Source organism: Lemur catta, chromosome 1, assembly GCF_020740605.2.
Source record: "Lemur catta isolate mLemCat1 chromosome 1, mLemCat1.pri, whole genome shotgun sequence".
Taxonomy (NCBI): Eukaryota; Metazoa; Chordata; class Mammalia; order Primates; family Lemuridae; genus Lemur; species Lemur catta.
Genome location: NC_059128.1, coordinates 114,825,188 through 114,835,110, shown reverse-complemented (window position 1 = coordinate 114,835,110; position 9,923 = coordinate 114,825,188). Strand labels below are relative to the sequence as shown.

The following is a 9,923-nucleotide window of genomic DNA, read 5'->3' as shown; positions in this document are numbered from 1 at the left end:
TCTGAACTTCATTTCCTTCTCTGTAAAATGTTGCCACTTGTGTCCAGATGACTGGCTGGCTTTGCCAAAAAATACCAATGTTCTTGGCATATATGCTGGCAGCTCCACGAGGGAGGGACACATCCTCATTGTATCCCTGGTACCGAACAGAGCCTCTGGCACCGAATAGAGCAATTGCTTAGGAGACATTTGTGGCTGTAACGAAGACCCCTTCTCTATGTATGCCATGCCCTGGGATCTTCCTGGGGAAGAGCAAGTGATAATCACAGTTTAGTATGAGGAGGTGTGTGATAGCAGGGTGTCCAAGAGACCACGGGAATACAGAGGAGGAACTTGAACTATGACTGCATGGGTGGATGCAATCACGATGGGCTTCCTGTAGGAGGCCATGCCAGAGCTGCTCCCAAAAGGATGGTGTTGGCTGCGCTGGATCAACTTGTAACTTTCCCCAGGGCAGGGACTGCATCATCCCTGGTCACTGCTGCATTCTTAGCAGCTGGCTCAGGACCCTGGCACTTTGCGGGGTGAGGACAGAGCAGAGCTTTGAGGAATTCTGCTTACAGTGCAGGCTCTAGAGTCAGGGACAAAAATCCCAGCTTTGCTACCTACCACTTGTGTGACCTTAGGCAAGCTGTGTAACCTCTCTGTGCCCCAGTTTCCTCAACTGTAAAATGGAGATGCTAATTGTAACAGCTCATGTGCATCGAGGATATACTATATGAAGCCACCATGCTACAGGCCTTACACGTAAGAACTCATCTGTGTTATTACTATAACCATTTGAGGTGGGTGTTTTAATGCTTCTCATCTTACAGGTTGGACAGATTGAGGCCAGAGAGGGACAGTGACTTGCCCAAGGCCACACAGCTTGAAATTGGGAAGCCAGGATTTGAATCCCAGCAATCTGGCGCCCAAATCCATCCTGTTAACTTCCAGGATACACTGCCTATAACTTGTAAGGTAAGTGATTCACATATAGTAAGTGCCTAATAAAGGATAATTAATATCTTTAATTAAAATTCCGTTAGAGGGCGATTAGAGGGAGGCGGAGTCGGGGGTAGGGAGCGCTATTGGGCTGGGAGACTGATTTCCGAGGGGCGGGCCAGCATCGCGGGCCAGCAGGCTGGGGCGGGGGGCGCGCCCGTCACTCGGGGGCGGCGTCGGTGTCGCAGCGCGGCGGCGTGCGCGGGTCCCAGTCGTTGACCAGGCGCTGCGCCTGCTCATAGCACACGTGCGGGTGGCGCTGGCGCAGGCGCAGGCGCACCACGTTGTGGTCAACATCGAACCCGATCTTTTTGCAGTTTAGGCTCCAGGTGAGGTTCTTCTGCATGGTGAGCAGCTCGTTCAGGTTCTTTTCCACGTGCGAGATGTGGCGCTGTAGTTTGTCTGTGCCCTGCAGAGGGGGATGGCGGGGCTGCGCTGGGAGAGCGGTGAGCTGGAGCAGAGGGCGGGCAGCTATCGGGGGTGGGCGGGCACGCCTGCGCCAGGTGTGCATGTGGCTCGAGCACAGTTGAAGAGGGGCGGGCCTCTTACAGGGTGGGAGCGGGGGAGCACACCTGGGTGGGCTAGATGTGTTTGAAAAAGAACCCGCGACAGGGCGGGCTGGGGGCACGGACCTGGGATGGGAGAACGCATCCGGGCAAGGTGTGCACGAAAAAGGAGAGGGTGTGTGTATGTGTGTGGGGGGGGGGGGCGCACAGGGGTTGAGGGGACTTATTTGAGCCAGGTGTGGATATTGAAGGGCCCCTCGTGGGCCCTGGGTGAGGTGGTCTTACCTGGTCCAGATGTGCTTGAGGAAGGAGACTTACCAGGGCGGGGCTGCGCCCAAAGAGGGCGAAGAGGCGCAGAAAAGGGGCAGGGAGGGGACGCACCTGAGCTAGGCGTGTGGCCTCGGGGAGTTGGGTGCCCACGTGTCTCTGGTACACGCGAACCAGGGGTCGGTCCAACTTTTCTCGGGTCTCTAGGTGACGTTTCGACAGAGGACCCTGGCGGAGTGCGGTGGGCGGAGCAGTGAAGCCAAGCCTACACGGCACCCTTGTCCCCACCCCCGCAGACGCGTCCCCCAAACCGTACCTTGATGAGGCCGCGGGTGATGTACATCTCTTGCTTGAATTTCGTGCACCGGTGGATCGTCCCCCTCATCAGTCCTACACTCATGTTTAGTCTTTCCTGGAGATGGAGGAGCGCAGGGGAATCACGCGGGCTTCCCGCAGGCCGGCTCTCACCTGGGCACTCTCGCACCCTCGCCCGCGGCCGCGCACGCGGAGCCCACCTTCAGCTCGCAGGTCTCCCGCATCTTCTGCGCCAGCGAGGCGCACACGCGGTCGCTGATCTGTAATTGTTGCTCCCGGGTTTTGGCTTCATTTTTTGCCATTTCTACCAAGTTGTCATTGGACTCAACCAACAACAGTTTGGCTTCGTTCAGCGCCGCGGCGCACTCTGCGAACGCACAGGGCGCGCGTGGGGACGCCATCCCCCCCGTCCCAGACCCTGGCTGTCTGTGTCCCCCTCTCTGTTTTCAGGTGGTGGGGGGTCCCGGGCGAGGCGGCTTTATGGAATGGCGGGGAGAAAGCCCAGGGGAGAGGCTGTCAGTGCGGGGGATCCTGCGAGTAGCGTCTTGGGTTGGTTTCCTTAGAAGCAGAGCCTGTGAATGACTGAGCTCACACCGTGTTGGGGGAAAGCCAGGCGAGAACGTGGGCTCAGCTCCAGCTGGGCTCTCAGCCCCCCCATTTGGTCCAGGGCCATTCCCCACGGAAGGAGGCAGCTACGTGGGTGAGGGGGCACCAAATGTCAAGGGTGTCCGGGTGGGCACCGGTGACACCAGCTATAGTGGACTCCTTCCGGTGGCGCCTACCTGGGGTATAGGTGCCCACAGGGTCTGGAGGCGGCGTTTTCTGACCCTGAGTGCGTGGGGTGGGGGCGCGGGACAGGTTCACCCACGAGTGGCGGCCCGCCTGCTCTAGAACCTTGTCCAGTGGCTGGTTCATGAGGTCCACGGCCTGGAGCCTGTCCTTACAGCAGAAGGCCAGAGTGTCGCGGCAGGAGGCCAGGGCCTGGGGGCAGGGGAGGAGGGAGAAGCAGAGTGTGAGCTGGGACGTTGCAGGGAGGTGGCTGAAAGTGATTTTTCTGCTGGAGCCTTGAGACTTACAGGCTGCAAAGCATTTCTGCCTCCAAACTGACCCTCTCCAGGGGTCAGAGAGGGCGAGGAGGCGCGGAAAGGGGACAGGGAAGGGACGTACCTGAGCACTCCCCCCCTTTTTTAATGCTGGTAAAGGCTTTTATTTATGGAAATATTTTTTGAATAAATTTATTCTTTAATGTTCCAGAGAATTATTTTCTTTCATGAAATCTCTTTTAGGAATGACATGTCTGTGTCTCAAGAAAAAAAAAAAAGATTTTTATTTTGTCTTTGGCCCACATCATGCCACACTTCAAGGTCCACTTTATTTTCTATTTAAATTCCTTCTTTTTTTTAATCTCAGCATATTACAGGGGTACAAATGTTTAGGTTATATATATTGCCTATGACATAATTGTATGTATTTATGTTATACAACGTGATGTTTTGATATATGTATGTGTGGAATGATGAGACCAGCTAATTAACATGTCCATTACTTAACAGACTTATCGTTATTTTTGTAGTGAAATCATTTAAAATCTATTCCAGTTTGCTTTTTCCTAGCTTTATTGAGGTATAGTTGAGAAATAAAAATTGTGTATATTTAAGGTGTACAATTTGATGTTTTGATATATGAATACAATGTGAAATAATCACAACCAAACTAACATATCCATCACCTCACCCAGTTCCCATTTTCTAAAAAAGGATTTTAAATTTATTTTTTCTTTAAAATTTGTCTTTTTACTGATTTGTGGGGGTACATGTCCAGATTTGTTATATGGATATATTGCATAGTGGTGAAGTCTGGGCTTTTTGTGTAACCCTTACTCGATTAGTTGCCCATTAGGTAATTTCTCATCTCATTCTCCTTTCCCGCCCTGCCACCTTTCTGAGTCTCCAATATCTATTAATCCATTCTCTATGTCCATGTGTACTCAGTATTTAGCTCCCACTTATAAGTGAGAACATGCAATATTTCACTTAAAACAATGGCTTCCAGTTCCATTCATGTTGCTGCAAAAGATGTGATTTCATTCTTTTTAATGGCTGAATAGTATTCCCGTGTAATTAGGTGAGGTACTGCCCAAAGCAATCTACAGAGTCAATGCAATTCCTATCTAAATATCAATGTAATTTTTTACAGAATTAGATAAAACAATCCTCAAATTCATATAGAACAACAACAACAAAAAGAGTCCAAATAGCCAAAGCAATCCTAAGCAAAAAGAAAAAGCTGGAGACATCACATTGCCTGACTTCAAATTATACTACAAGGCTACAGTAACCAAAATAGCATGGTACAGGTATAAAAACAGGTACATAGATCAGTGGAACAGAGTAGAGAACCCAGAAATAAAGCCATATACCTACAACCAACTGATCTTTGACAAAGCAGACAAAAACATACATTGGGGAAAGGACACCCTAGTCAATAAATGGTGCTGGGAAAATTGGATAGCCATATGCAGAAGAATGAAACTGAATCCCTGTCTCACCATACACAAAAATTAACTCAAGATGGATTAAAGGCTTATATGTGAGACCTGAAACTATAAAAATTCTACAAGAAAACCTAGGAAAATCTCTGTCGGACATGACCTAGGCAAAAAATCTATGACTAAGACCCTAAAAGCAAATGCAACAAAAACAAACACAAATGGGACTTAAACTTAAAAACTTCAGCACAGCAAAAGAAATAATCAATAGAGTAAATAGCCAACCTACAGAATGAGAAGAAATATTCACAAAGTATGCACCTGACAAAAGATTTTTATCCAGAATATACAAGGAACTCAAACAACTGAACAAGAAATAATACAGATAACCTCATTAAAAAGTGGGCAAGGGACATGAACAAACATTTTTTCAAAAGACAACATATACATGGCCAAAAAACATACAAAAATGTGCTCAACATCACTAATCATCAGAGAAATGCAAATTAAAACCACAGTGAGACACCATCTTACAGTCAGAATGGCCATTATTTAAAAAATCAGCACAATTCACAATTGCAAAGATGTGGAAACAACCCAAGTGCCCATCAATACATGAGTGGATTAATAAAATGTGGTATATGTATACCATGGAGTACTATTTAGCTATAAGAAACAATGGTGATATGGCACCTCTTGTGTTTTCCTGGATAGGGCTGGAACCCATTCTACTAAGTGAAGTATCCCAAGAATGGAAAAATAAGCACCACATGTACTCACCATCAAATTGGTTTCACTGATCAACACCTAAGTGAACATACAGGAATAACATTTATCGGGTGTCGGGCAGATGGAAGGCGGGAGGAGGGGATGGGTATATACACACCTAATGGGTACAGTGCGCACCATCTGGGGGGTGGACATGCTTGAAGCTCTGACTCAGGGCAGGGGCAAGGGCAATATACATAACTTAAACATTTTTACCCCCATAATATGCTGAAATAAAAAAAATCAAAAGACATTAGATGGTGGTGAGGATATGGAGAAAAGGGAACACTTATACGTTGTTTCTGGGAATGTAAATTAGTACAACCTCTGTGGAAAATAGTATGGAGATTTCTCAAAGAACTAAAATTAGATCTACCATGCAACCCAGCAATTCCAATGCTGGGTATCTACCCAAAGGAAAAGAAATCATGGTATCAAAAAGTTATCTGCACTTGTATGTTTGTCTCAGCACTATTCACAATAGCAAAGATATAGAATCAACCTAAGTGTCAATCAGTTGATGACTAGATAAAGAAAATGTAGTGTGTATGTGTGTCTGGCCCTTTAAGAAAAAGCTCACTGAATCTAGAACTTCATCTAAATGGAATCATACAGTGTGCACTCTATATATCCAGCTTCTTTCTCTGAATATATCTTTGGGATTTATTCATTTGGTTAAAAAATAGATTTAAAAGTTTTTTCTTCTTCTTCTTTTTTTTTTTTTTTTTAGAGACAGGGTCTTGCTCTGTTCCCCAGGCTGGAGTGTGGTGGCATCATCATAGCTCACTGTAGCCTTGAACTCCTGGGCTCAAGTGATCCTCCCACCTGAGCCTCCTGAGTAGCTAGGACCACAGGCATGTGCTGCTATGCCCAGCTATTAATTTTCTTTTTCTTTTTTTGCAGAGATGAGGTCTCACTATGTTGCTCAGGCAAGTCTCAAATTCCTGACCTCAAGCAATCCTCCTGCCTTGGCCTCTCAAAGTGCTGGGATTACAGGATTTTATTCATTAACTTAAATATTCATCAAGCCCCTACTGTATGCTGGGCAGCGTGCTAGCTGGTCAGGATGCAGTGGTCAGTAAAACAGGTCCAGTTCCTGCCTAAAGGAAGTGAGTGAGTCAGTATGTGCAGTCAAGACTGATTAGCCTGAGAAACGGATTATCTGGAGGGGCACATAGGATCAAGAAAGGTGGACTTTTTTATTGCAGTAAAATAGATGTAGCATAAAAATTTGCCATTTTAACCATTTTAGGTGTACAGTTCAATGGCGTTAACTACATTCACATTGTTGTGCAACCATCAGTGCTGTCCATTTTCTGAACATTTTCAACATCCCAAACAGATCCGCACCCATGAAAAAGTAACTCCCCCTTTGTTCACTAGTGAGAAGGCACCAACAGAGAAGGAAATATTAATGAGGAAAGAGGAGGTGGGTACAGAGGTAGATGGACTTATAGGATTGACAGAGTAAAAATGAGAGAGGTTCCCTTTGGTGGCTTCCATGCATTGGGGTCATTGCAGAGTGAGGAAGAAACAGGGAGTTGTAGAGGTCTGAAGGAAGACAAGGGATGAAGTAAGCTGTCCAGTGGGACAGGGTGAGATCCCCAGGAAAGTTCTGATGGCCACTTTGAAAGTTTGAATTCATGATTTTAAATTTAAACAAGTCTGCTTAGTGGTGGGCATTTTTCTCCAGCAATATCCATCCCAGGTCCTCTCCAGCAGCCTGTTTTCTATCTATATCTGTCTTTTCCCACCTTCCTACTTTCTTTTTCTCTTTCATGTCCTTACCTCTCACGTCCACTGTCATGGTCTTCTCCCTTGCTTGTTTCAGACTTCCTGGAAGGATTTCTCAGGAATCACCAGATTTGAAAGAATATGCCAATGGGTCAGGGAGTGCTCCCTCTTGAAGTTCAGCATCACGGACAGCATCATACCAGCCCCCTAAATCCTACCTCATTCCCCAGCTTGTCCCTTTTCTTTGAATGCCCCTAGAATGTAAACTCTGCAAGGGCAAGGTCAATTGTGTCCTGTTCAATACCTTATCCCCAATGCCAAGCACAGTGCCTGGGACAACAGGGTGCTGGATTAACATAGGTCAAGGGGATAAGTCAAAAGCACACACAGGTTACCAGGTAATCCAAGCAGGTCCCAAAGGCTCCCCGAAATCCGGTGCTTTCGCATTTCCATTCATGTCCTCATAAAGAAATTCAGTGAGAGATCATGTCTAGCTGAAATTGACAAAGGTGGAGTCTTCAGAGTGTGAAGAACTAGACTCCAGACACCTGGGCTGAAACCACAGCCCCACCAATGGCAGCTCTGTGATTCAGGTGAGGTCACCTCTCTCTGAGTCTCAATTTCCCCATCTCTCATGAAGGGATCATATTTCTATTCCACAGGAATGTTTTAAAGAGTTGATTCAATGACTGCACAGGGTTTGGCACAGAGTGGGTGTTCATTGTTATTTTGCAGCCCAGCTTCATCACTCACAGCCCCAGTTTTTCCATTTTGCAAAGTGGAAATGGGAAGTGAATATCAGGGCAGTGTGGGTTGAGGGATGTGCTGTTGTGACAGTCCCCATGTCAGAGCAGTTTGTTCATCAGACAGCCAGGAATCCCCCTCCAGCCCTTGCAACTTGGCCCCAGGTACTCCGAACCTTGAGCAGGGCTTCTGATTTTTCCATATCTTCCTCCATTTTCCTCTTCATGTTCTTTAGCTCCTCCTTCTCCCAGGTAAGCATGCTGTCAGCTCTGTCAGGGATCTAGGAAACGAGGGAATCTCTCACACCCTCGGGACAAGGCTGGAGAGAGATTTCTCTTTTCAGGTTAGTAGAGAGTTTGCCAACCTCATAAACTCTGGGTCTGGAGGATGAAGTTGGGGGTACTCTAATCCTTTGGTGCTTTCACTCTCTGAGAAAGCTTGATCCTTTCAGGAGGCTCTCACTTGGGAGGGGTCTTACCCTCTGGAGTTTGGGGCTGGCGGTTTCTCCCTTTTACCAATAAGAACTCAGTGGACTGGGATGGAGGTGACTCAACTTGGGTGGGGGGAGTTGTTCTCACTCCCTGAGGCTGGGGGCTGGGCACTCATTCCTCAGTGATGGTCTTATCTCCTCTGCCTAGCTAGAGATGGAGGGATCTCATCACAGGGACAATGAGGGTTTGCCTTTTAGGATGTCTTACTCTTTGGATCTGGGGGCTAGGAGTAGGAAACCCACCCACTGGGATCTCATCTCTCCCCAGGGAGGCTGGAATGTTCCCACCTTTTGGGGTTTACTTTAGGAAGGGATTTCATCAGGACTGGGAGTAGGGGGTCTCAAACTTTCTCCTTGGCCAGGGGCCTAACTCTCAGGTTCAAGGACTGGGAATCTGAAGTCTCACTCTGTAGGCAGGACTTCTTTTTCTCAGATGAGGCCTGGGGAGGGTTCTCACTTCCTGAGGCTAGAGGGTTGGGTTTTATTTCACATTTTGGAGGGTTTCACCTTGTTGGGACTGGGGCATCAGGTATTCTCAACTGGGAGTTGGCAGTGTGTTTTCACTAGGATCGGAGCATTGAGGGTCTCACGCTCTGCACCCGGCAGTTGGGTGGATGATTTTATGCTAGGGCTGAGGTCTGTGGGTTTTGCTCTTTGGGAAGACTTTCATAGAGTCTGACTTGGGAGTCCCACTCTCTCTTCCTGGCTGGGAGATTGGGATGGATTCCCCCTCTGCGGCAAGGGAGTGGAAGATCTTATCCTCTTTGGTGGGTCTCACCCTCAGGGACTTGAGGGTTTAGGCACCTCATCCTGGGATGCCCTTCTTTCTCGTGCCTTTATTCACCGGAGTGGGGGCCTGAAAGGTGTTCTCTCTTTATGGGGAAGGTTTCTCCCAGGCTGAACACCCGGTAGCGAGACCTCAGTCTTTGCGACTAGGCTTGGGGGTGGGGGACCCCACCTTCTCAGATTTGGGCCTGTAGCCCCGCAGCTTCACGCTCTGCTGGTTAATAAGCAGGCCCTTGCGCACTTCGCTGAGCCTGCGGTCCGTGGCCTCGCGCTGGCGCTGCAGCTGCCGCACCTGCCCGTTGATCTGCTGCTGCGCGTGGCCGAGGCGGGCGGCCGTGAGGCGCGCCCCGCGCGCGTGCGCGAGCACCACCTCGGCCGTCTGCAGGGCGCGCGCGTCGCGGTGCAGAGGCAGCGGCAGTCGGGCGTGCCAGGCGGGCGGCTTCATCTTGCCCTTCCACAGCGTGACGCCCTCGCCCGGCGGCGGCTTCTCCACGTGGCCTCCACCTCGGAGCATCTCCACGCGGAAGCGCCAAGGCTGGATGTAGGCGGCGCGGCACAGGTGGTGCGCCACGTTCGGGTCCTGCACGCTGTCCTTGGGTTGCCACATGGCCACCGCCTCGTGCCCGCAGCGCTCAGTCACATGGTGCGCCTTCCTTGTTCTGGCCCTTGTGGCCTCGCGCCATGCTGGGGCCCCAACGCGAGTGTCCTGGCTGTGCTCAGCCGGGGGTGCCAACACAGGCATGGTCCCTGCTTGGTGTCCCGGACTGGCCCGGGATCCCCACGTTGAGGAACGGGGACCACTCCAACGACACACAACTCTTTCCTAGTCTGTAGAGCCAGT

At 49.2% G+C, this 9,923-nt stretch overlaps 1 protein-coding gene across 1 annotated transcript; it reads right to left on the bottom strand.

Moving 5' to 3' along the window:
• Positions 1-996: 996 nt before the first annotated feature.
• On the bottom strand, positions 997-9,923 carry CCDC105 (coiled-coil domain containing 105). The gene is made up of 7 exons (XM_045549401.1): positions 9,255-9,923; positions 7,982-8,086; positions 2,855-3,053; positions 2,273-2,439; positions 2,074-2,169; positions 1,872-1,985; positions 997-1,393 (listed from the first exon to the last, which is right to left on the bottom strand). Exons 1-7 carry the CDS (start codon positions 9,822-9,824, stop codon positions 1,145-1,147), a joined length of 1,500 nt encoding a protein of 499 aa, XP_045405357.1. The 5' UTR covers positions 9,825-9,923; the 3' UTR covers positions 997-1,144.

Excerpts from the sequence above, each read along its gene's own strand:
- CCDC105 (XM_045549401.1), bottom strand. The coding sequence starts at position 9,824 with ATGCCTGTGTTGGCACCCCCGGCTGAGCACAGCCAGGACACTCGCGTT. Across the intron at positions 8,087-9,254 it reads ACAGGCCCAAATCTGAGAAG|ATCCCTGACAGAGCTGACAG; the intron begins GTGGGGTCCCCC and ends CTCGTTTCCTAG. Across the intron at positions 2,440-2,854 it reads TGTGGGCACCTATACCCCAG|AGTGCGCCGCGGCGCTGAAC; the intron begins GTAGGCGCCACC and ends GTGCGTTCGCAG.